This window comes from Gracilinanus agilis, chromosome 5 (assembly GCF_016433145.1).
Source record: "Gracilinanus agilis isolate LMUSP501 chromosome 5, AgileGrace, whole genome shotgun sequence".
In the NCBI taxonomy this organism is placed as follows: domain Eukaryota; kingdom Metazoa; phylum Chordata; class Mammalia; order Didelphimorphia; family Didelphidae; genus Gracilinanus; species Gracilinanus agilis.
The window spans coordinates 41,889,916-41,916,290 of record NC_058134.1 but is presented as its reverse complement, the minus strand read 5'-3'; the positions used below and the strand labels follow the sequence as shown (position 1 = coordinate 41,916,290).

The 26,375-nt window shown below is 38.0% G+C and overlaps 1 protein-coding gene across 1 annotated transcript in view; it reads left to right on the top strand.

Annotated features, from left to right (window-relative positions):
* Positions 1-26,375, top strand: part of NPHP3 (nephrocystin 3) — a 42,775-nt gene that overhangs the window by 4,751 nt on the left and 11,649 nt on the right. Inside the window, exons 4-18 of the mRNA XM_044677854.1 lie at positions 558-710; positions 2,547-2,680; positions 4,467-4,627; positions 7,305-7,461; positions 9,600-9,674; positions 11,386-11,565; positions 15,591-15,694; positions 16,681-16,795; positions 17,256-17,399; positions 18,352-18,449; positions 19,865-19,967; positions 20,914-20,996; positions 22,334-22,475; positions 23,921-24,085; positions 25,766-25,860. Of these exons, the coding sequence (XP_044533789.1) occupies positions 558-710; positions 2,547-2,680; positions 4,467-4,627; positions 7,305-7,461; positions 9,600-9,674; positions 11,386-11,565; positions 15,591-15,694; positions 16,681-16,795; positions 17,256-17,399; positions 18,352-18,449; positions 19,865-19,967; positions 20,914-20,996; positions 22,334-22,475; positions 23,921-24,085; positions 25,766-25,860 (1,909 nt within the window). The remainder of the gene's footprint in view (positions 1-557; positions 711-2,546; positions 2,681-4,466; positions 4,628-7,304; positions 7,462-9,599; positions 9,675-11,385; positions 11,566-15,590; positions 15,695-16,680; positions 16,796-17,255; positions 17,400-18,351; positions 18,450-19,864; positions 19,968-20,913; positions 20,997-22,333; positions 22,476-23,920; positions 24,086-25,765; positions 25,861-26,375) is intronic.

Here is a 26,375-nt window from a genome sequence, read left to right as displayed (position 1 = left end):
ATTGAAGTTGTAAAGCCTATTATAAAAAACCAGCATTGCAAATTTAAAAAAATTAACAAAGTTTCTGGATTATTTTGGAGTTCCTTTTTCTTTGCAAACCCTTCTAGGTCGTAGAAAGGATTTGAGCACATTGAGAAGTATGTATAGGTCTAAATGTAGAAGAGGGAAATGTAGCAGTTCTCAATATTATAAAATCAGACAAAAATTCAGATTAACCACTTTACCATTAGTCTACCTTTCTACTGAGAAAGGCAGTAACTACAGACTGGTTATTTATTTAATGTTTTGGTTATTCAGCTAGGTGATTTTCTACTCACCTAAGTATTTAAATACTAACTGACTCTCATTTAAATGTGTTTACTTAACGTAGTTTTGGTATCTATTAGTCATAGTCTTTCTTTTAGCTCTATAAGTAATAAAAAAATTTAAATAACCTGATAAATAATTAATTAGGAAGCTGATAAAGAAAATAAAATAATAAGGTTTTTAACCAGGTTTACTAAGTAACATTCTATAATTTGGTTTTTATTAGAAAGAATTTTTTTTTCTTTTTTAAGCTACTGGAACTCAATGTGACTATTGGCGTGGTGGTGCCTTGGGAAGTGAGCCTTCCATAGGCAGTATGATGCAGCTTCAGCAGTCTCACAGGGGACCCGAATTTGCCCATAGTTCTATAGATGTAGAAGGACCCTTTGCAAATGTTAACCGAGGTAAGATACACCATGTTTTAAATTCATTTGATTGGCCCTTAGTGACTGTTCCTACAGTGCACCTTTGTGCCATGAGTATCATTTTGATTTTTTTTTCCAGAGTGGTCATGGATCTGATTCCCTGTCCACAGAGTAGCCCTATATAGCCACATGTCTTTGCAATATGGCTGACCAGAGTTAGGGGTACAGTGTGTTACCATGCAGCAGAGTGATCCTACCTGGCTAACCCAGGAATCACACAGAAGTCTAACCTCTTATAAACCCTTGTTGCAGCACAGTTCAGTGGATGTCTTCTGTATCGTGTTTCTAGTCCTGAATTCATTTATAGTCCAATAGAACATCAAGGATTTGGCCAACAAGGAACTCAGCCCCACTCGTTTTAATCTTTGGTCCTAAGAGGTTGGAGCTAGAAGCATAAAGTTGGCAGCCACTCAGGGCAGCTCAGCCTCTGAGACCAGCCTTGGTAAATGACACATTGGACCTTTGAAATAAACGTTTTCTTGCATTGAATGCAATGTGGTTATGGGGAAAGCTCTTTGTCATTGTCAAACGGACAGGCTATATAAATAGGAGTTTTGTTGTTAGTACTGGTCCAAACATACTCCAGTGCCTATGGCTTTTTTCTGAATGTTAGTAGCATTCTACCAAAAAATGTCTGGAAGCAAACACAAAATCCTAAACAAAGTAAAAAAATATACCAATTATCTTTCAGAAAAGGGAAGAATGGGGACTGCAACATGTTCTCTGTGTCTCAGTTTTGCTTAACTATTTTCCTTTGTTATAAGGAAACTGAGGAATTTAGAGGAGTGCCTATCTAAAAATGACTCCACTATTAAAAAAATCTTTTTAAAGACATTAATTAAAACTTAATGTAATGACCCTGTAGTCAAATATCAGATAATCATAAGTCCTTTTTTTTTTCCAACTCCCATCTTGGAAAGAACTTCAGTTCTTACCATTTTGGTATGCCCACATACTAGGGGAGCCTGGCTTGCCCAAGATGATGTTGAAAAATTGAACCTTGCCCTTCAACTAACAATGGTGGAAGTTCCCTTGAAAGAGAGATCTCAGTGAGAGTTGACATCCTTGGGCGAGAACATCAGTGACTCTCATTTTCTGGGGGAGATAGGTTCGAATTTGAGCAGGTAATTGGTGATTCCTAGTGTATAATTAGAATTTGAACCCCAGAACTCTCTTTCCCAGCTTCCCATGTTCCTTCTCACGTTACGTCCTAATGTAAGGAAGATATAAGTTTTGTGTAGCTCCGCCCTTGCACTCTTTTCCCCTGATTGTGGCTAGGAAAGCGAGTTTTACTCAGGCTTTTACTTTTGTTCTATTATTTATTCTACTTCAAGTGATTGTTAATAAATCTTATATAACATTTAGAGTTATTGGTATTAATTTAAATTTTATACTATTATGTTTTATTAGTATATTTTCTTCATCTAAAAGATCATTTCTGTATTGATAAAAGTATCCAAAGAACCTGTTGGGTATATTTTTAATGTTAGTAGATTAGTGAATAGAATACTGAACTTGAAATTAGGAAGGGCAGGGTTTGAATTCTGCCGCAAGTACTTGCTAGCTGGGTGACTCTGGGTAAGTAACTAGACCTCCATGAATGTTGGTTTCCTCCTCTAAAATGAGAGTCATCCTATACACAGTTCCCACCTCAGAGGATTATTTTGAGGCTCAAATGCAGGATTCCATGAAAAGTGCTTTGCAGACTTTAAAGTACAATAAAAAAGCAGTTATTGTTAAAGCTCTTGTTGAGCACCATTTAAAAGCTTGCCTAGCAAACATTTGATGAAACAATCATATTTTGTTTGTTTGCAGATGATTGGGATGCTGCTGTAGCTAGTTTATTACAAGTTACTCCATTGTTCTCACATTCTCTGTGGAGTAACACAGTCAGATGTTACCTCATCAGCACAGACGAAACACAGCCTGAGATGGACATTTTCTTGAGGGTGAGTGTCTCATAAAATTCAAGCACATGGAAATAGAAGTTGTACACACCCTTTTGGAGAGTTGGCCCTACCTCTTCTTTTTTTTTTTTAAACCATGTTTTCACATGTTTTAAGTACTGAATTCCTTAATAAATCCAATGGAGGGGGCAGCTGGGTAGCTCAGTGGATTGAGAGTCAGGCCTAGACACAGGAGGTCCTAGGTTCAAATCCGGCCTCAGACACTTCCCAGCTGTGTGACCCTGGACAAGTCACTTGACCCCCATTGCCCACCCTTACCACTCTTCCACCTAGGAGCCAATACACAGAAGTTAAGGGTTTAAAAAACAAAAAAATAAATAAATCCAATGGGACTTACAATCATAAAGTCTTTTTTAAAAAACCTTTACCTTCTATCTTAGAATTAATACTAAGTATGGGTTCTAAGGCAGAAGAACAATAACAGGTAGGCAATTGAGCTCCAGTGACTTGCCCAGGCTCACACAGCTAGGAAATTTCTTGAGTCCAAATTTGAACCCAGGACCTCCAAACTCCAGGGCTGGCTCTTAATCCATTGAGCTATCTCATTGCCCCATCCCAATTTATAGTCTTAAAGTAGGGGTTCTTAACCTGGGGTCCATAGACCCCTCAAGGAGCATGTGAATAGATTTCAGATTATCTAGGAATATAAGTGGGGGAAAATGCATCTTCATTTCAGTATAATAGGTTTCCTTTTGTTAGCCTTTGTATTTCATTTTATGCATTTAAGAATATTCTTCTGGGAAGAAATTCACAGGCTTCACCAAACTAGCAAAGAATTCCATGACACAAAACAAGGTTAAGAACCTTTATTTTAGGGTTAGCTAGGTGACTTAGTGAATTGAAGCCAGACCTGGAGATGGGAGGTCCTGGGATCAAAGCTGCCCTCAGACACTTCCTAGCTCTATGACTGTGGGCATAACCCGAAGGGCCTTGTCCTTACTGATATTTGCTACCAATTCTAAGACAGAAGGTAAGTGTTAAAAAAAAACAACACAGAAAAAACCCAATGGAACCTTTATTTTAGAGACTTGCCAACATTATTGTTAGAAGTCTTTCTCCACACTTTTTTTTTTTTAACCCTTGTACTTCGGTGTATTGTCTCATAGGTGGAAGATTGGTAAGGGTGGGCAATGGGGGTCAAGTGACTTGCCCAGGGTCACACAGCTGGGAAGTGGCTGAGGCTGGGTTTGAACCTAGGACCTCCTGTCTCTAGGCCTGACTCTCACTCCACTGAGCTACCCAGCTGCCCCTCTCCACACTTTTTCATAATAAAATCCAGGACCCAATGCAGAATGACCTAATCATTATGCCACTTTATCATTGGTTCTGTCACAATAAAACATGAATTCCTTAGCTGAAGAGTGTTTTTAGGTGTGGTGAACCAGTACTACTTAGCTTTCTTATTTGGAATTGTCATCATTTTCAAGTGTAAGTTAATCTGGCAACTTTTCTATTTCCTTTGTGATGGATGGATGTCCACAGTGCCCCAAAATGGCCTTATGGAGAATACTCATTTTGTGAAATAATGGAATTTAGAGCTGGAAGCAACCGTAGCCATCTCATTTTATAGATGAGGACACTGAAGCTCACAGAGAGGAAGTGACTGCCCAGCACCACACAGGGAGCCAGTGGCAGAATTGGTTACGAGCCCAGGCAGGGTCTTAGGGCCACAAGTCTTTTGCCCTTTCTATTACATCACATTACCTTACTTGGGCCTTTGCTAAACCTTAATAAATCATTCTTTCATAAATCTTATTTTTGCTATTAGGACTACTCACCCAAACTCCAAAGAATGTGTGAGACAATAGGATACTTCTTCCATGCAATTTATTTTCCAATAGAAAATGGAAGTCATTATTTCAATGTAAGAAAATGGGAAATCGAGAAGAGTTCATTAGTTATTTTGTTTATTCATTTAACTTTACCAAGGTAAGTGTAATGAACATAGTTTATCATTTGATTGCTTTAAAATAAATTAATCAGATTGCTAAAAATGAACTTAAAATGCATGTTCTAATTTAATTTTTTATGTTCCTAATTTATGCTATTTAAAAAGCTTCCTAATGGTTCTTTATTCAATTGGAACACATCACCAAAATGTGCTTACCCATTCATCTTCCTGAGTATATTAAATTCATTATCTGCACTGGCTAAGGACCATTTAAAGTCCAATATTCATTTGCAGGGTAAGAATAAAAGTATAAATCATTTCAGGGATTTATTCCTAAATAACTACATGTAGATTGAAGTACATCTCAAACCAGGAGAGTTCACTATTTAAAAGAATTTTCAGACTTTTTGAAATGAAAAATTACTTTGACACTTTTTTACCTGCTTTATAAGTTGATTTTTGTATATCAAGTTTTTTTGTTTTTTAAGCAGACTTAGGAATAAAAGTTGCAGAATATCAGAGTTGTAAGGGCTTCGGATGGTCATCCAGTTTAACTCCTACTCCAGAGAGAATCCCTGTGATAACATTACCCAGTGTGGTCAGCCAGCCTCTGTTTGAAGACTGTGTTCAAGGTGGAACCCTTGCTTTTGGAAGAAAAGATAGTCAAGACGTAATAGACCAGGAAAATGAATATATTTCTTTACAGTTTTTTAAAAATCTAAATTTAGTTCATCTGAGGGTGAGTTCTTCAGCAGCAGCCTGAGAACTTGCTTTTTTAATATTTTGAGAACCATATTTCAATAGAATTGTCTTTCTTGGTTATCCTGCATATTTAAAAACATCATTCTGAGAACAGGTCCCTAGTTTCAGTTAGTAGACCACCAAAGGGATCCATGACACACATACACAAAAAAAAAAGTCAAGAATAAATAAGAATGGCCTTGGACCATGTGTTTGCCCTCATCAAAGGTGTCAAGGCACAGTCTAAGTAACCACTTATTATTGCTTTTGTCTTTGAGGGGATTTTAGTGCCTTTTGGGGTTGGACTAGCTAGAAAGTCTTTAAGGTCCCTTCTGACTCTGAGATTCTAAGAGTTCTTTTTTTTCCTTAATCATATCAGTAAAGCCCATTCCTTCAATATGTGGTATTTTTTATAACTTCTTGTGGTTTGTGTTGTTGGGGCGAGATAGTGCTACAGCTAATCATTTATTTCTCTACTCCTGTTTTTTTTTATCAGGGATTTTTTTCTGGTTCTTTTATTTGACCATAATGAGTCATTTTTTATTAAAATATAGCATTGATTCAATTTAGTTCACTAGGCAGGGTAAATTAAATATGATTAATTGAAAAGAGAGTGAAAATGACCAAATTAAAAGAAAACCAAGAAATGACACCCATAATGAAAGCACTAATCAGATTTCCAAATGAACAAGTTTTACTACATGCAGGGCACTATAACAAAAACCTTAGAAACCAAAGACAAAAATGAAGCCTATACTCCCTTCAAAGAACTTGTACCCTAGAGGGTGGCTACAACAAGGACACAGATGAGTATAGGGCTTAGGGGATGCCTCAGAGCAGGAGCCCCTTTGGCTGCTCTTTGATGAAGATCAGTATCTGAAAGGCTGAGCTGACAAGGAAATGGATATCAGAAAGGAAATAATTGCCTGTGTGAATGCCAGGGAATCAGGAGACATATATTAGATACCTACTATGTGCCAAGCACTTTTCCAAGTATTGGAGATACAAAGAGAGGCAAAACACAGCCTCTGCTCTCAAGGAACTCCTGAACTAAGGAAAGGAGCTGTGCCAAGACCTGGAAGGTTGCATTTGAAGAAATAGCAAGGAGTGTTGTGGCTAGAACATAAAGCGTGTAAAGGAGAATAGTAGGGGCAGCTAGGTGGCTCAGTGGATAGAGGTCCTGGATTCAAATGTGGCCTCAAGACACTAGCTAGCTATGTGACCCTGGGCAAGTCACTTAACCCCCATTACCTAGCTCCTACTATTCTTCTGTTTTAGAACCCATATATAGTATTGATTGTAAGATGGAAGGTAAGGTCAGAGACAGAGACAGAGACAGAGAGAGGAGGGAAGGAGAGAGGGGGAGGGAGTGAGGGAGCAAAAGGAAAGGGGAGGAGGAGGGGAAAAGAGAGGGGTAAGGGAAGAAGGAAGGGAGGAAGCCACCCAAGCATTCTAAACAGCAGAAGTTGGAAGTTCTTTCCAGAAATGAGGACTATAACTGTGGTATACATTCCAGGAGTTTATCAGGGAAAAAAGAAGACAGGGAGAATGAGAACTTGAAGGGATCTTTGAAAGTAACAGGAACCAGCTTTTCACTTGAAAAATATGTGTAGATCTATGGCACAGTTTTACATTTATAACATGGTTTTGCTTCATTACATTTGAAATCTTTGTTGCTTAGCACAGAATATTCTCTAAGCTTTATAGATACAAAGAAAAGCATGGAGTCCAACTATGTGGTATTACAGTTAGAAGCAGCTCCAAAAATGTGAGTCTCCATGGATTATTCAAGAACATTTTGCTTCTTGACCCACACAGAATAATTAGGAAAATGCTTTTTTTCTTCACCGGGGACTTTTTTCCCCTTATAAATAGTCTTTATAATCAAGTCCATTATTGAAATTTAAGTTGATTGATTAAACTGTTTGCTGCAACAGTGTAATGTAGCACAAGAAATGCTGATTTCCCATCTAGCTGTTTGTTGGAGGACTGTGAAGAAGCATTTTTGAAGAACTCTGAAGGAAAGCCTCGATTGATCTATCATCGCTTGGAGGATGGCCAGGTCAGCTCTGACTCTGTCCAGCGGTTGATTGAACAAGTTTCTTACTTGAACAAGGCTAACAAGGCCAAGGTACATTTTATCTGTTTACTTTCCATCTTAGAATCAATTCTAAGGCAGAAGAGCAGTAAGGGCTAGGCAATTGGGTTAAGTGACCTGCCCAGGGTTACCCAGCCAAGGAGTATCTGAGGCCACATTAGAACCCAGGACCTCTTGTCTCCAGGCCTGGCATTCTATTTACTGAACCACCTCATTGCTCTCAAGGGACATTTAAAAGAAAACTTGATTCATGTATGAATTTGGCCCCACTGTGGTAATAGTGAGAAGTCGAAACTTGGACAACCCAAAAAGTGACCTGAGCCTTTGCCCTGTAGGCTTGTCGTTCATTAGCCACTTGGTTTGGGTTCTAGAGCTTGGGCAAGAGCAACACTATGCGGAAGTGGTAGCAGTCAGTGTGTGGGGACCAGATCACTGACTTTTTTTTTCCATCCACTGCAGGTTGAGGGTCTCCTCTCAATGTCATGGACTGTTTTTCCAAAAACATGGAAAAAAGTAAACAATGGATAGTGATCTTTTTATTACTTCTGTCTGGCTCCATCCCTCTGTTTGAGTGAGATTCTGATGATAACAATAATAGTAATAAGCATAACAGCTAATGCATGGTGCTTTAAGGTTTGCAAAATACTTTCTATATTAAATCTCATTTGCTTCTCAGAAGAGCACTGGTGAGACTGGGACTAGTATTAACCCCATTTCGGAGATGAGGAAACTGAGGCTAGGAGAAGATTAAGTAAGAGGTTAAGTGTGCAATTAGTAAATGACTAGTGCCGGATTCACACCTAGACCTGAGGTCAAGGGCAACACTAACTGTTGAACCATCTAACTCATTCTTTGATCACAAATGGCTCTATAGCAAGAAGATTGTCTATTTTAATTTGAGATACAAGCCTGGTTTAATACATATATATGTGTGTGTGTGTATATATATATATATGTGTGTGTGTATATATATAGAGAGAGAGACAGACAGACAGACAGACAGACAGACACAGAGAGACAGAGATTAGTGAACTTTATTGAGTTAATATAAAGGGGAAAATTAAACACTTTCTTATTGACTAGCTAGAAAAAAATAAACATAACCAGGTAACAATAATTTTTCTTCTTTAATTAAAGGTTTTTAGAAATTATCTTGGGCAGCTAGGTGGTACAGAGCACTGGGCCTAGAATCAGAGAGATGGGAGTCCAAATCTGACCTCAGAAACTTACTGGCCCAGTGGCTCCAGCACCAGACCTGGAGTCAGGAAGACCCAAGTTCAAATCCAGCCTCAGACATTTACTAGCTGTGTGGCCCTGGGCAAGTCACTTAACCCTATTTCCCTCAATTTCCTAATCAGCAAAATGAGCTGGAGAAGGAAATGGCAAACCACTTCAATATCTTTGCCAAGAAAACCCTAAATGGGATCACAAAAAGTTAGAACATAACTGAAATGACTAAATGACCAACAAAAAAAAAACCAAGCCTGATTTTTCAAATAAAGAAAAGCCTTAATAAAATAATTTTATTCCTCTCTGTACTTAAACCATAACATTATCCCATTTTTTCTGTTGACCATTCCACTGTCCATATGTTAGAATTAAGTATTGCATAATTAACTACATCCCCAGAAGGATGAAGAAAGGTTATATTATTTAAAGTTTAATATATCGTTTTACAAAGTGTTAGACCATAAATATTGCTCGGCTAGAATTATGGACTTATTTTAGAAGGCATCCTGTCATTATCAATAGAGCTGGGAAGTCCTGAGTTCAAATTCCACCCCTGATACATACTGGCCATGTGAACCAGGATACATCACTGAATTCCAAGTGCTGAGACAGTTCTCTAAGGTCCCTTATGACTCTAAGTTGCAGAGATGTTGCCAGCCTGCACAGAGAGAGGCTATTTTCTCACTGAGGAGCTTTTTGTACCATTAACATCACAAGCATAATCTTTATCCCTATTTCTTTTGAGAATTAAGGAGCAAAATATTAGACTATCCATTATAATTCACAGATTTTTTTAAAAGGTTGCATTTTTATGCTCTTTCATGAGGGCATCAGATGAGGGGATGTCTAAGGTCCCTTCTAGTTAAGGCTTTATCCTTGTAAGTCCCGTTGGGTAATTAAGGAATTTGGTACCTAAAGCATTTTGTGTCTCATTTTTTCAGATTATTGACCACCAAGGAGAGCCTGCAGAAGGAGTATGTAAAATGTATAATTATGTGGAGAAGATTATTAAACAGGTATATGGGCTTACAGATGTTACTTTTTTTTATTAATTGTTCTTAGGCAACAATTTTCCATAAACACTAAGTATTCAGGAGAAAACCAGGTAAGAAGGTTATTCATTTTGTGATTCTTTTTAAACCTTTTAATGCAGAACAATTCATCTCTCCTCCTAGAGGAAGTGTAGTACATTCTCATGACTTTTATCCATGGTGTTTACTAAGTGACCATGGAAAAGTATTTATCTTTATTCCTTACCTAGTTCATAGAATAGTTTAATACAGCAAAAGCTCTGGAGCATTTTGATATCTTCTCCTGAAAGATGTTAAAATACCATTTCTGGGTCTGTTTCCCAAGGAGAGCAGAGAAAAAGGAAAAGAACCCATATGTTCCAGAATATTTATAACCGCTCTCTTTGTGGTGGCAAAAATTGCAAATTGAAGGGATGCCAATCAATTGGGAATAGTTAAACAAATTGTGGTATAGGATTGTGATGGAATACTACTGTGCCATAAGAAATGACAAGCAGACTGATTTTTAAAATTACTTGGCAAAAACTACATGAGATAATGAACAGTTAAGTGAATAGATCCAAGAGAACATTTTACACAGGTACAGAATTAATACTGAAAGAATGAACCGTGAATGCTACCTCCAGAGAATGAACCGAAAGATGAAAACAAGAAAGACTTAATTTATACAAACATGTCGGTCTCCCAGCCGATGCCTTCTGTGATACAGGGAGGGTGGGAAGGGGGTGGAACACTTGGGATGGGGAATGTATTATGTAGAAATGAAGAAAAGTAAGATAAACATGTAGGAGATTCATGATTTCATTTTTGTACAATCTTTTTCTTTGCATGAGAAAATGCTTGTTTTTTTTGGTTTTGTAAAATTTGGAATTTAAAAGGAAGAAAGCTGTTACAGGGAGCAGCTCAGTGGCTAGAGAACTATGCCTGGAGATGGAAGATCCTGGATTCAAATCAGATCTCAGATACTTCCTAACTGGGCAAGTCACTTAATCCCCATGGCCTAGCCCTTAGCACTCTTCTGCCTTGGAACCAATACACAGTACTGATTCTAAGATGGAAGGTATGGGTCTTAAATAAATAAATAATGCATTTAAAGAAAAGGAAAGATGTTACAGAAATAGTAATTTAAAAGTCATATTTTGAGGTCCCTTTACTCAAAGAAATTTCTGAAATGTGGGTAAAGTAGTTCAACACACAAGAAATTAGATAGGATATTTGGAATTCTTGACACAGAGAAGTGATAAAGGCCATATTTTAGTTTTCCCTTTTTCCCCCCTTTATAAACACTAGGTTTCCCTTTCTCACCCAGGGTAGAAAGTCAGGGCCTGCTCACAAATCTGATAGCATAGGAGCTTTGACCTGCTCCGTTTCTTACTTGGCCAATTTGCGCCTCCCAGGCTACCTGATGGCCCTTTGCTTTAGAAGACTCTCCACGTTAATGCAGAACTGGGTGCAGACACCTGATCAGGGGGGTCCACTGCAGCTCAGAACACTCATGCTCCAGAGGTCTGATAACCTCAAACATTAGGGGATGGTCAGAAAATTGTTCTCGCTCACTAGCTAGAGTGACAGATTTTGTAATCTTATTATTTTGTAATTTTTTTAAGACCATGAGTTATATTAATTTTAGATTTTGATGATACAATTGTGTCTTCATCCTTTGTATTTTTATGCGGATGCTCTCTCTCTCGGTTAGGACATTTTGGGCTTTGAGAACACAGAGCAGGAAATGAAGGATTTAGAAAATGAAGAAGATTCTACCATTCCAGAAGAAAATGATTATGGTGACGTTTTGTGGGACATCCATGATGAACAAGAACAGATGGAGGCTTTTCAGCAGGCTTCTAATTCAGCATATGATCTGGGATTTGAGAAAGTAAGTACTTAGCTGTATTTCAGAGACAAAAACAGAGACTTTATTAGAAAAAAAAATTTTTTAAGAACTTAAGTCAGATCTTTTGGATTGATTATAGGTAGTAAAACGTGAGCATAGGATAAAGCTAAGTTATGAGGGTGGCATGAAAGGCCCGTGAACAGGAAACATATTTTTATTTATTAATAGCACACAAGGCATAAGATCTTAAAAATCATTTGTTAGAAACATCCTTTGTAATTTGTAACTTGAAAGCTGAGAATTAGAATTTGGAATTGTGGCCTGGCACATTTCTTATTTCATTCCCTGTATGAAAACGCAACCCAAGATCAGGGTCACCAGGTTGCTCAAAGTCATAGTGAAGGCCAACCCAGCCTTCCAGTTTCTAGACAGTTTTTAAATTAATTTATCTTATTTAGAATATTTTCCCATGGTTACGTGATTCATGTTCTTTCCCTATCCTCATACCCCTCCTGCCTCCCATAGCCGACACACAGTTGCACTAGATTTTACATGTATCATTGATGGAGACCTATTTCCATATTATTGATAGTTGCACTAGGGTGATTGTTTAGCGTCTACATCCCCAAATATATCCCCATCAGCCCACGTATTCAAGCAGTTGTTTTTCTTCTGTGTTTCTCCTCCCACAGTTCTTCCTCTGAATGTGGCTAGTTTTCTTTCTCATAAGTCCCTCAGAAATAGCTTGGATCCTTGCATTGCTGCTAGTAGAGAAGTCTGTTATGTTTGATTGTACCACAGTGTATCAGTCTCTGTGTACAATGTTCTCCTGGATCTGCTCCTTTCGCTCTGCATCAGTTCCTGGAGGTCTTTCCAGTTCACGTGGAATTCCTCCAGTTTATTATTCTTTGAGCACAGTAATATTCCATTACCAAACAGATACCACAATTTGTTCAGCCATTCCCCATTTGAAGGGCATCCCTTCATTTTCCATTTTTTTGTCACCACAAAGAGCGCAGCTATAAATACTTTTGTACAAGTCTTTTTCCTTATGATCTCTTTGGGGTACAAACCCAACAATGCTATGGCTGGGTCAAAGGGCAGATGGTCTTTTAAAGCCCGTTGGGCATAGTTCCAAATTACCATCCAGAATGGTTGGATCAATTCACAACTCCACCAGCAATGCATCAGTGTCCCAATTTTGCCACATCCCCTCCAACATTCACCACTTTCCTTTGCTGTCATGTTAGCCAATATGCTAAATGTGAGGTGATACCTCAGAGTTGTTTTGATTTGCATTGCTCTAATTAAAAGAGATTTAGAACACTTTCTCATGTGCTTATGGATAGCTTTGATTTCTTTATCTGAAAATTGCCTATTCATGTCCCTTGCCCATTTATCGATTGGGGAATGGCTTGATTTTTTTGTACAATTGATTTAGCTCCTTATATATTTGAGTAATTAGACCTTTGTCAGAGTTTTTTGTTATAATGATTTTTTCCCAATTTGTTGATTCCTTTCTAATTTTGGTTGCATTAATTTTTTTGTATAAAACCTTTTTAATTTAATGTAATCAAAATTATTTATTTTACATTTTGTAATTTTTTCTAACTCTTGCTTAGTTTTAAAATCTTTCCTTTCCCATAGATCTGACAAGCATACTATTCTGTGTTCGCCTAATTTACTTATAGTTTTCTTCTTTATATTCAAGTCATTCACCCATTCTGAGTTTATCTTGGTGTAGGGTGTGAGATGTTGATCTAAACCTAATCTCTCCCATACTGTTTTCCAATTTTCCTAGTAGTTTTTGTCAAATAGTGGATTTTTGTCCCAAAAGCTGACAAAATTAAGAAATTAAGAAAACTTGGAAAGTGTATGTGTATATGCATACATATAATATATGCCACATATATTATGTATCTCTATTATATATATACATATATAATATACACACATACATACATATATGTTGATATAGAATATATATAACTATAAAATGGGATGGTTATATATAAATTACATCAAATAATAAGCATATTGTATAATTATGTCAATAATAATACTAGCTAACATTTTTATAGGGCTATGTGTCAAACACTGCTAAGTACATTACAGTTGCTTTGTTTGATCTTTATAACAACCCTGGGAGGTAGGAGCTTACTCATTTTACAGATGAGGAAACTGAGGCACACAGAAGTCAAGTGACTTGCCCAGGGTCCCACAAGTAAGCAGGATTTGAACTCGGATCTTCCTGGCTCCAAGCCCCACAATCTGTGCACTATGGCACCACCTAGTTGAGCACATATTCAATTAAACAGTAGTCAGATTCATCCCTTTTTTATTAAGTTGTTTATGCAAATCAAGTTTGAGATTCAGGATAATCTAAGCAGAGCATTTAGATTGAGATCTAAAAACATCCAAATTAAACACTAAGAACATAAAAAGCCAGTATAGTGAGGCAACAAGTCATTGAATTGAATTACAAAAGACTGAAATATAGAACTGGGTGAGAGGAGAGCCTGGGCTGGAGACTCCCACCCCACTGGGGAGTGATGGACAGAAGGAGCGTTCTCTTCTCTTTTGTGGAAGGAGCAACTTCTCTTTTGTTCATGTAGAAAGTTCACCAGTTGATAGTGAATGTCCAGAGATGACTGCCTTTCCCCATCATTCCTGGGGGCTCAGGGCAAGACTCTTGCTGCCTGAACTGGGAATCTAACCATTTTTAGAGCATTATTTCTTTGAGAAAAATCAGTTCTGAGTTACATACCACCAACTTAAAAAGAAAAAAACAACTTTGAGACGCAAAAATAAGGCTCTGTACTTGAGTCCATTACCATCTAGCTATTCACTGAGAGGCAGCTAGGTGACTCAGTGGATGGACAAGCCTAGAGGCAGGAGATCCTGGATTCAAATCTAGCTTCAGACACTTCCTAGCTGTTTGACCCTAGGCAAGTCACTTAACCTCCATTGCCTAGCCTTTACCACTCTTCTACTTTGGGTCCAATCCTTAGTATAGACTCCAAGAAGGAAGGTAAGGGTTTTGGGGAAAAAAATACATAGACTGAAAAGTTAGGTAATACTATATGATAGACACCCAAGTGTTATATGAATGGTACATAGAAATGTCATAGCTAGAATGTAGTCTGGAATGGCAAGGAAATACTATGGAGTAACTTGGACCCAACCCAGACATTGAAGAACTGGTAGGATTTTCATAGATGCAAGGAGGAATAGATGGCATTGGAATGGGACAGTGTAAGCAAGAATATGGAGCCAGGAAAGATCAAGGCATGTTCAGAGAACAAAGAATATGCCAGGCAGGCTAGAGTTATGAGTTCACAGGTGTGAGGAGGAAGATGGTAAGATGGGAACCCAATTTTGGAGGCCTTGAGTGCCAAGCTGAGCCTTTAAAGGTTTTTGAATGAGGGAATGATTTTCTTTCTGATAACACTGTTATTTCTTCATGGTGGATAGAATACTGAACTGAGAGCCTTTTCTTGGTCTTGTCATTGACATAAAGTGGGAACTTTGGCAAGTAATTGAAACCAAATCCGTTTTCTTTGCTGTAATTAAGAGTAGTGCTTGTCACATAGAAGTCATTAGGATTGTCTCTGGCTTTTACTAGATAAAGAATGTAAGGACTTTTGTATTTTTAGAACCATCATTATCAAAATTATTCAAGAATCCAATCACTTCGGGTGATATTCCAAGAAAGAACTTGAGGTATTGAGTTAAGTACCATGCCGGGTAATCATTTTACTGGGGTTCAGGAAGCTTCTAACCACACATTGTTGGCCTTAAACCAGCTACAGAGTTTTTTTTTCTTCTCTTAATTATATTTGAAGTCTTTTCTCTGAATCCAAGTATACTTAATCAGCCATTATGGATCAAAGTCCTGGCAAAATGTGATTGTCTAAAATTAGGATTTTTTGGTTATTTCTTAATTTCATTTATTCTTGTCTTTGTTCTAAGTGGATAACTGATAGTCAACTATATCTTTTCTGGTGGCATAAGTAGCGTTAGAACCCTTAATACTTCGAATTTTTTGATTGTTTGTTTTTTCATAGTATTACCAGCGCCTGAATGACCTTGTGGCGGCAGCAGCACCTATCCCACCCCTTCTTGTGTCTGGAGGACCAGGCTCTGGAAAATCACTTCTTTTATCCAAATGGTCTGAGTTTTTGTTGTTTGCTTTTAATTTACCTTTCGTTTTTGAATTTCATGTATTTATCTAGAGTTAGACCAAACACATACTCTGTGCCCAGTTTTGTCACTGAAGTGCTTGTAATATCTTTGGGAAGTCGAGCTCTACATGGAGCAAACAATACGGTGAAATATAAGGACACAATCATGAAGTGCAAACAGTAATTACCTTCTGGGGGATTAGAGAATGTAGGGCATGCTTGTTTAAGTGCCTTCTTGGAACTGGTGAAGCTATTATAGGCTGAATTATCACATCCTCATTTTAATTTACATTTCATTGAAAATTAGAACAAAATTAATTATTGCAAAATTAAGAAATAGATTGCTAATATTGGGTTATTAAAATGATATCTGGGTGCCTTCAGGCTTTTCCTCAGAGCTTCAACATCAACCAATGATTTTTCTGTGTGGTTAGTTTGATTGTGGCATGTAACCTGAACAAAGTGTCAGAAGAAAGGAATTTGTGATAGCTAATATTTGCATTGTATTATGTAGAAAACCAAAATGTCTTTTTTTTCTAGAGCCTTTTAATTTAATTTGTGTTTACATTCAGGAAAAACTTAGGTTATCTCTTACCACAGACATGGCTTTGGTTCATTAGAGGAATGTGTTATTTAATAGGTGATCATTCATTTTAATTGTACTTTAAATTCCAATTTAAACAACCCTGGCTGGAGACATTTAGAGAGTTGCTTCAATTTCTAGCAGAAATGAATCTGTAATGAAATGATTAGAGTTCCAAAGTATTCCTCTAATTCCACAATCCCATAGGAGATGGATTTCAGCACGATGAAAAAGATTGGGAATGTGTAACTGCTGACAGATTAATGGTATTTGATAAGGTTCTTTATTGTCAATTAAGATGCTTTAGAAGATTAATATAAAAGAGGTTTGGTGGATTTTTTTCTAGTTTTCCAAACTGTTTCTCAAAAAACACTTTGTCTTTTTTTATAGGATACAGCTGCAGCAAAAGCTTTCTCCAAACACACTAATTCTGTATCACTTTGTGGGGAGACCCAGGTCTACTAGCTCAGAGTCGGCCTCAATCATTAAACGACTGACTTTAAAGGTATCAAAATCTTGTTTCCATGTGAGCTAAGTCCTTATTTTGATGTCATGGCCATAGTTAGCTTTTTCTTTTAAACCCTTACCTTCCATCTTAGAATCAATACTGTTTATTGATACCAAGGCAGAAGAGTTTTAAGGGCTAGGCACTGGGCATTAAATGACTTGCCCAGGGCCATACAGCTAGGAAGTATCTGGGGTCACATTTGAATCCAGCATTGCCCATCTATAGGACTGGCTCTCTATCCACTAAGCCACCTCGCTGCCCCTGTATTTTCAGAATTACACATTTATTTTGAATTTGGTAAGTGAATAAATAGCTCTCCTGGCTATAGAAGTTTGACCTTTTCACATCTCCACTTTGGTCCCTATACATAGAAATTTTTTTTTCCAGCCACCACAGCCTGTACAAATTGCACAGCTAATTTGTGTGACTGTATGTGGATAAATGTCTCTTCTTGCAGCTGATGCAGCATTCCTGGTCAGTATCTGGGCTAACACTGGATCCTGGGAAGCTCCTTGAGGAGTTTCCACGTTGGCTAGAAAAACTCTCTGCTCGTCATCAAGGCAGTATTATCATCATTATTGATTCTATAGATCAGATTCAGGTACTGTTCCAGCTTTATGTTCGTTATCTCCTTGATAAACTTGGAATAATAAGAGCTCCTCCCTGGATAGCACGAGCCTCAGAAAACCCAGGTTCAAATCCCAGCTCTTCCATTGACCCTCTGTGTGAGCTTAGACAAGTCACCACTCCTCCCCAAGCCTCAGTTTCCTCATCAGCAAAATGAAAGGCTTAGGCTACATGACCCAAGGTCCCTTCTGGCTGTAATCCCCATCATCCTACAGTTTGACTCACAAGTACCCTGTAGGCAGGGAGTACAAGTCGTCATCTTACCAACCATCTTACCATCTTACCAACAAGGAAACAGGATCAAAGATGGTGGCTTGTCACACAGCTCATGAGTTGTAGAGCCTCGACTCCAGCGCATGGCTTCTGACCCTGAGACTAGGGCTCTACCCACTATCCTGTGTTGCCTCTCTGGAAAAGAAGCAAAAGCATCATCAGTGATGAGAGTAGCCCCGTGTATTTCCGTTCCACTGATTTTTATTTTCTCCTGGAAGTAAACCAGACTGGTTAAAGATTATTGTTGTGCTGATTATTAATCAAGGAAAAGTTGGTCATTTTAACAAAGCCAGTAATGTTGTTGAATAGCTAGAGCCCTCATTTGTTTATATTTTGGTATTCATAGACTGGTCTAAAAGCCTTTTCTGATGATTGGTGCCCTACAATGAAGATTAACTTGCCATATTTTTAAATTAAAAGAATTTGTGTTTCTTCACCTGAAGATCTCTCCTAGTGATTCTAGTGATTTTACTCTTGATACAGAAGGTATTATATCATTAACAAGAAGTACTCAATACACTTTGTGGTATAATTATCCAAAAATAGGTGCAGAGACATTGAACGATACTTCTTTACTGCTTGGGTTAGCTCTGGGAGTGTTATTCTCAGTGAGTTTGAACTAATAGATTGGATGTTGTTTTTGTCTTTTCAAGCAAGTTGAAAAACACATGAAGTGGCTGATAGATCCCCTGCCCGTGAATGTAAGAGTAATTGTTTCTGTGAATGTGGAAACATGCCCTCCGGCGTGGAGGTATGATAATAAGTTATTCTTTCCAGTTGTCTGTCTATAAATATGTAAATTCACTATGTGGCATATGGCAGTGTTATATATCAGGTTTTTTTTAACTTGTCCTGCCGTCAAAAGTTCACCATCCTACCAAGCAAAACAGCCTTCTCATTGCTAATTTTTCTCCTTATATCAGTCTTTCCCTCTTATCTGTCTTTATTCTTCTGGTCCACTATTGTTCCTTTTAGCCCCTCTCACACCTTCCCCTGTGTGCTTCCTCCTTTCTAATCCCCCCCATAAAGACTTAACATTTTCCTCTGTTTTCTACTCACCAGCCTGCCTCCGCTTTAGCAGGACAACATTGCCTGCAGTCCCTACTCTGCCATCGCTTCACCTTTCTCTGGCCAGGGCTAATTTCTCACCCATCAGTGGTGAGTGTCAATTCAAAAGGCTGGGTTATTTGAATGGTGGGCACTTAGTTAATATTTTGTACTTAGGATGTTTAAGAGTAAAATTGGTGAGCATTAAATCTGATACCTCTGAGATGTTTTATATTAAATGTATCATACATATTTACAGCAACTTAAAAATAGTCTTATTTGGGAATCAATATTCTTGTTTGGGGATCCCATTAGATACATCACCTAAAGTAAAGCAAGGAAAGTGATGGATTTTCTGTCATGCAGAGTAAGAGGACCCACGGGGACCACATGGGCAAGCTAGAGAGTTTCCAAAATGCAGGTTCCCTCTGAGCTTTTGCAATAAGAGCACCATGTCCAGCAGTAGAGTAGATTTCAACCATCATTGAATGATGACAGACTACAAATTCTTTGAGAACCAGAGGGGTCTTATACCTCTCGCTCTGTCCTTAAAAACAATGCCTTACTCATAGTAGGTGGCCAGTAACTGTTTAACTAATGTGGTTTCAATCTATTTTATAGAATAATGCCTCCTAACTACATTGTCCCATTGTATTTATGCCATTTTATTTCCTAGCATTGTATGTGATTTTGAAGATATTTTTTAAACCCTTACCTTCTGTCTTAGTATTCATTCTAAGAAAAAAGAGCAGCAAAGACTAGGCAGTTGGGGTTAAGTGACTTGTCCAGGGACACACAGCTAGGAAGTGTCTGAGGCCAGATTTGAAGCAAGGTACTCCTGACTCCAGCCCTGACACTCTCTCTTCTGTCCTACCTAGCTGCCTCTAATAGTGAGAATATTTTAAGAGTGGTGATACAATCGTGTTAGGAGGAAACAAAACAAATTAACATTAGTATTTTGGATATCAGGATTTACTAGTTATATTTCAGATATTTCCAGAAGATGTGGAATTTCTGATTCCCATCAAAGATTTTAGTCTTTTGCTGGTAAATCATGATAGCATATAGTATATTCTTATACCTGAATGTCATTTTTTTTCCTCTTGTTTTAAATATAAGGTTGTGGCCAACACTTCATCTTGATCCTTTAAATTCAAAGGATGCGAAAGCTCTTATTACTGCAGAATGTAACTGTGTAAATATTAAGTTGACTAAAGAGCAGGTATGTACTTTAATTTTAACCATCATGTCTCACTATATATCAGCCTTCTTAAAGAGAATGTTTAAACTAAAGATAGAGACTGCTCGCTCTCACAAATAAAAATGAGTTTTAACCACTGCTTGTAGATAAGAACATGTTTAAATGCATTTTATTCTAAACTAATATGACAGATTTAATACCCTATGCTTTTGTATAATTGGAAATACAAGTGCTATAAATATGTCTGGGTACATGGTATATACCCATGTGGGCGAACTTGTAGCAGGCAGGCCAGAGGGGGCTGCTCTCCTCTCCCTCTCTACATGCACCTAAGGACATTTTTGACATCACCCACTCCTCTGCCCAGAAGCCCAATGGGAACTCTTCCTCCCTCTCTTGTCTGGGGTAAGTGGGCAGCTCACATGCACGTGAGGATTGCAGTTTGGGTAGTCAGTATCTAAAAGGTTCACCATCATTGGTATATACCAAACTCCCCCCAAAAAAATTCATATCCACTTCTTTTATGTATGAAGTCAGAAACTTTGCCAAATCTGAATGTATTCTGACTTGTAAAAATTGTCAAATTGTTACTTTTTAAAAAAAAACTTTCTATCTTAGAACTGATATTAAATATTGGTCCCAGGGCAGAACAGTGGTAAGGGCAAAGCAGTTGGGTTTCAGTGACTTGCCCAGGGTCACACAGCTAGAAAGTATCTGAACCCACATTTGAACCCAGGACCTCCTGTCTCTTTACCTGGCTCTCTTTCCACTGCCCTCAAATTGTCAGCTTAATCAAGATTAAATAGCCCAGNCTGGCTCTCTTTCCACTGCCCTCAAATTGTCAGCTTAATCAAGATTAAATAGCCCAGCCCTATGTTTGGTAATACAGAAGCCTTAGCAGATCCGACTGCTTTATTTCAGGTTGGATTTTGTGTTTTGTTTTGTTCTTGGTAAACCGCCGTTCTAGGAAAAGAAACTAGAGAGGCATTGTCGTTCTGCTACAACCTGCAACGCCTTGTATGTCACCCTTTTGGGTAAAATGATCACATGGTAAGTTGCGGGTTCTTAGAACTCTCTCTTGCATGTTTTTACTTACTGAAAACTATTTCCTTGACATGTGAGTTGGGGGATCCCAATGCATCAGAAGGAGGGATGGATGATCGATCCCTGGGGTAGTTAATGGATTGTCAGATTATCAAATGTTTCTCTACCTTTTTAATACTAACTCTTGGCTAAGTAGAGGATTGCTCTTGAAAATTCCCTGCTTGGTCATAGTGGGATCCACACAGATGAAAACCATATAAAGAGTAAAGCTTTAGCTGGGGAATAGAGGAGTTGTGCTCCTTTGTGACAAAAGCAGCTCCCTTTGAATCAACACAATTGCTATCTTTATCTTCATTTTCATCACTTTTCTTTAATGTTAAAATATTAACATCTGAATTTTAAATTTCCTTCAGTAACAAATCCCTGTCCTTCTAAGTAAGGTAGAAGATGACATGTTTATTGATGCTTTATTTAGCTGTGTGTTTTTGGGCAAGACACACTACACTTATATGGTCTTCTGTAAAATGAAAGTGGTTTAGGCTGGTGGTGGTTGTTCTCTAAGGCACTTCCCTTCTAGTTCTGAAATCCATTCATTCTGCAAGCCTTATCTCTTGTTCTACATGAGATTAACCGTGTAAAAAATGTTTATCCTCTTTTCTGACGCCCACTCATGTTGCAGTGTTACATGAGACAAGACATTCAGTGCAGTCTGAGGAAGGTTTAAAAATTGCACCCTCCAGGTGTTGTCCACTGGGGATTTTGAACTTGCACTGTACTATAGGGTTTGATTTATTACAAAATCAAGTTCTAAGCATCATGGTGAATTATATTTTCTTCCATTGAAAATCTAGATCAGCAAAAAGTAGTGTTTTTTCAGTATCCTTTACTGTAATACATTCTTGCATGTTGAATCCTACATCCCACCTCTAGTCATGAATGTCATTTAAAAGCACAAATACTGAGTCATAGTTTCAATTCATGTAATAATTGTTAAAATTGTTCATTGCCTATAGCCTGATTTTTTTTCAGGCTCCAGGCCCCGACTAATTTGCCCAGCTAACTAACCAGTTCTGCTTATGATTATTTTCCCTCTGCTTTGAATGTTGTCCATCTGCATCTAGGAATTGAGCAGAGCATTCCTTTTAAGTGTCCTGAGTAGTCCCATACCATGACGGTTTTAATTTCTGCTATTATCTCTGATATGTTTTGGGTAGTGAAGCTTTCTCTGTATCAGCAGATTTTCCCATTTTAAGGAGTGAAATCTGCTTTCCATCCAAGGATTAGTATATTATAAGTTTTTTAATGACATCAAAAGCAGTTTAAACCTCTCTCCTGTATTACAGCACTGCTGGAAGAGCCAGCAACGTCGATGAAATCTTACAACAATGTTTCCAGTGTCAGGATACCGTGTCGTTATATAGGCTAGTGTTGCGATCAATTCAGGAATCTATGGAAAGTGATAAAGAGAGAGACCTAATGAAGGAGGTGAGTGCACCGTGTCATAAAAAGCTTTCATTTTATTTTATTTTTTTAAACCCTTTCCTTCCATCTTGGAGTCAATACTGTGTATTGGCTCCAAGGCAGAAAGAGCGGTAAGGATTAGGCAATGGGGTTTAAGTGACTTGCCCAGGGTCACACAGCTGGGAAGTGTCTGAGGCCGGATTTGAACCTAGGACCTCCCATCTCTAGGCCTGGCCCTCAATCCACTGAGCTACCCAGCTGCCCCCAAAAAGCTTTTTTTTTTAATGATTCTCATATTTTTGTGACTTTTAAAATGAGCAATTATTTAAATATTCTTTGCTAAATCCTATGATTTTAAGTTGCTATTAAGATGTTTCATGTAAATCTAAGAATACCAGCAGATGACAATGTGCCTTCTTGTTTTGGGGGCTTATACTAATTTGATTGGTTTGGTAAAACATCTAACATCTAAAACAGGAAAATCCACATGCACCTCAAGATACTTCATTTGTTTCTGCTGATCAGAGATGGAAGGCATTAGCTGTATATGATGAGTCAGGACAGGGGCTGCTCAGCTCCAACTCCTACCTCTGGGTGAACAATTTGGGGCAGGGCATCCTCTGCCCTGATTTTATGCTTGCCACGGATGTTTCTGGATTGCTTAGCAGGCTGTGGGCAGACTCACGACCTCTTAGATATTTGTGGAAGCCACCCCAATGTACTCAAACAATTCCAGATCTGCCTGATGAAAATATGCAGATAGCATGACTAAAATCAGTGATTCTCAAAGTGGGCGCCACCGCCCCCTGGTGGGTGCTGCAGCAATCAAGGGTGGGGTGGTGATGGCCACAGGTGCATTTATCTTTCCTATTAATTGCTATTAAAATTTTTAAAAATCAATTTCCAGGGGGCTAAGTAATATTTTTTTTCTGGAAAGGGGGCAGTAGGCCAAAACGTTTGGGAACCACTGACTTAAATGAACTCTAGAGTGAACAGAGCAGGGTTACCCAGCTAGCTTACCTCTGAAAAAAAATAGCTTCTAGTCTTATAGTTCTATTAATAGTCTACTATGAAATGCTCTCTGTTTAGAAAAGTTTATGTTAAGGTAGCTTTAGTCCCTTTGAAATACATTTAAATCTCTACTTTTAAAATATTTAACTTTATGTATTTGGGATTTTTATTGGCCTTCCTTCTTTCCCTGTGCACCTGCAATGCATATTACAGTATAAGACATATAAACTTTGTGTTGTTTCAGTGCATGTTCAATCCTGTTTGTAAAAAAAAAAATCTGTAGCTTAGTGACATCTTTGAATACTGTGTTGGTATGTCAGGAGAAATCAGTGGAATTGACTTTTTTGGAATAAGCAATTTTTGAGATTAGGAGAATTATTGGGAAAGGATTTCTAGAGCAGTTTGCTCCCTTATTTATAAAGCTTCTTAATCATGATGTCAGTCTGTTTGCTCTGTAGATTCTCTGCCTGGTCAGTGTCAGTCACAATGGCGTGAGCGAATCCGAACTGATGGAGCTCTACCCTGCCCTGTCCTGGTCTGTGCTCACGTCCCTGGTTCATAGTTTGCACAAAATGTGTTTATTGACTTATGGGTGCGGCTTACTCAAGTTCCAGCACCTCCAGGTAAGTGTCTGTTCTGCATCTTCGCCAAGTGACTTCGCTAACTTTTGATACAGAAGTATTTGTCAAGAGCCTCCGTGCAGCCTCAGCATCCCCTGAGCCTCACTCCAGGAGATGGCACAAAGCTGAACGAGAAGCAAAAATTCACAGTCTGGGACCGACCGATAGAGCAATAGTAAAAGGGCGCTTGAGGAGGAACCAGCCGGTGCTCAGAGCAGGAAGAGATTACTTCCCCTTGGCAGATCTGCGTGGAGGGGAATTGGGGCAGGCTTTGTAGAGGAGGTAGCATTTGAGCTGAGCCTCATTGTATGGGAAGAAGATTTGGCTGTGCAGAACTGAAAGTACAGATCATTCCAGGGAACAGCAGGAGTCAAATATAGAGGCTGGCTGGGAAAGGTAGGTGTTGGGCCTTGAATGTCAGACTCTGGAGTAAAAAAATTATGCAGTAGGCAGTAGAGATGCCACTAAAAGATTCTGCCCTGTGGGTGGTGACATAATCAAAGCTATGATTTAAAAATATTTTTAAAAATCATTATCATTTGAACAAACTTTCAAAGGAGCTACAGAGAACCCAATGCTGTCCAATATAACTATTTAATCTTGTCAATTTTTTTATGTAAAAAGATCAATATATTCCTGAGTTAAATAACATTTCTGGGGGAAGCTATGTGACTCAGTGGATTGAGAGCCAGGCCTAGAGAGAAGAGGTCCTAGAGAGAACAAAAGTTCAAATCTGGCCTCAATCACTTCCTAACTGTGTGATCCTGGGCAAGTCACTTTACTCCCATTGCCTCACTCTGGCCACTCTTCTGCCTTGGAACCAATACATAGTATTGATTCTAGAACAGAAGGTAATATATATATATATATGGATATATAGATATAGATATATACATATATATTATCCATTTTTAGAGTATTTTTTCATTCTCATTCTCATCTCATGCTTAATTTCTACTACTAGGTTGGAGTCTTATTTTTTGTTTCTTAATCTATTCAGTCTCATTTACAAGATTTTCTTCTTTTATTTTCAGTTTTATATTTTACTTGGTATTTTTAATGCTTCTCCAACTTACCACCTGTGATATTATTGGTATAGGAAACTCCCAGTGTAGAAATGTCCTCTGCTAATGCAGTTGGCAGTTTGTTCCTAACTTGATAGTGGCAAGAGGTATTGAGAGATAAATCACTTGCCTGAGTTCTCAGGCATAGAATGAATCCAAGGCATGAACCCAGGCTTTCCTGTCTTCATAGGTGTTCATTAGGTCACATTACCTCCCATATATCTCAGATCTTTCACACTTGAATTGATCTTTAAATTAATCTTTTCTTTGCCTAAAAATAAATGATAAAATGGAGGTATTTTACCAGATGTCACTGTTGTATACTGAGTATTTGCTAAAAAAAAAAAACAAAACAACAGCTTAGTGCCTCTTTTCTGTAGTACTACAATGATAGATTTAGAATTATAATTCCTTTTTTAAAAAATTCAATGACAGAGATGCATCAACCAATCAATAAATATTTATTAAGCACCAGGCATTGTGCTAAGCACTAGGGATGCAAAAAGAGACAAAAGACAGCCCCTGCCCTCAAGAAGCTTACAATCTGGTGAGAGAGACAATGGATATGTAATATGAATATCACTTGATAAAATAATGTAATTTATCAATTTTTTTCTAGGCATGGGAAACAGTCAGATTAGAATATATGGAAGAAAGTCAAGATATTTCTACCTATAGAGAAAAGTTAATAGAGTACTTCACCACTCAACTAAGGTAATTCCAATCTTCAGTTGGTTCTCTAATTTCCCTTGTGAACTATAGGTATCAGCATCATTTTCTTTTTATCTGGTTTTGTAGTTTAAAAATTTGTGAATGATAAATTTAAGTCCCTTCCTTATGCTATAAATGTTAGAAGTATAAAACTAGCAATACTCTAAGATGTAAGTCTTCTTTCACAGGAGAGAAAGCAAGCCATAGTGGTTAGAGTCCAACTTTGCAGTCCTGAGGACCTGACTTCATGTTTTGTCTCTGTCACATTCTGGCAGTGTGAGCTTAGACATAACTTAACCTCTCTGTGCCCCAGGCAAATTTCTAAGCCCTTAAATTTCTTATGAATTGTTCATATTGTTTAATAAATAAAATTTCCATGTCATCAGTTTACCATGTGGATAAAAATGAAAGGTTTCAAGATTTGAAGCTTGAAGAGATTTCAGAGTCCATCTAGTTGGATCCCCTCATTTTACAAATGAAGCGGTCACATTAAAAAAGAAAGTCTCAGTATTTTGACC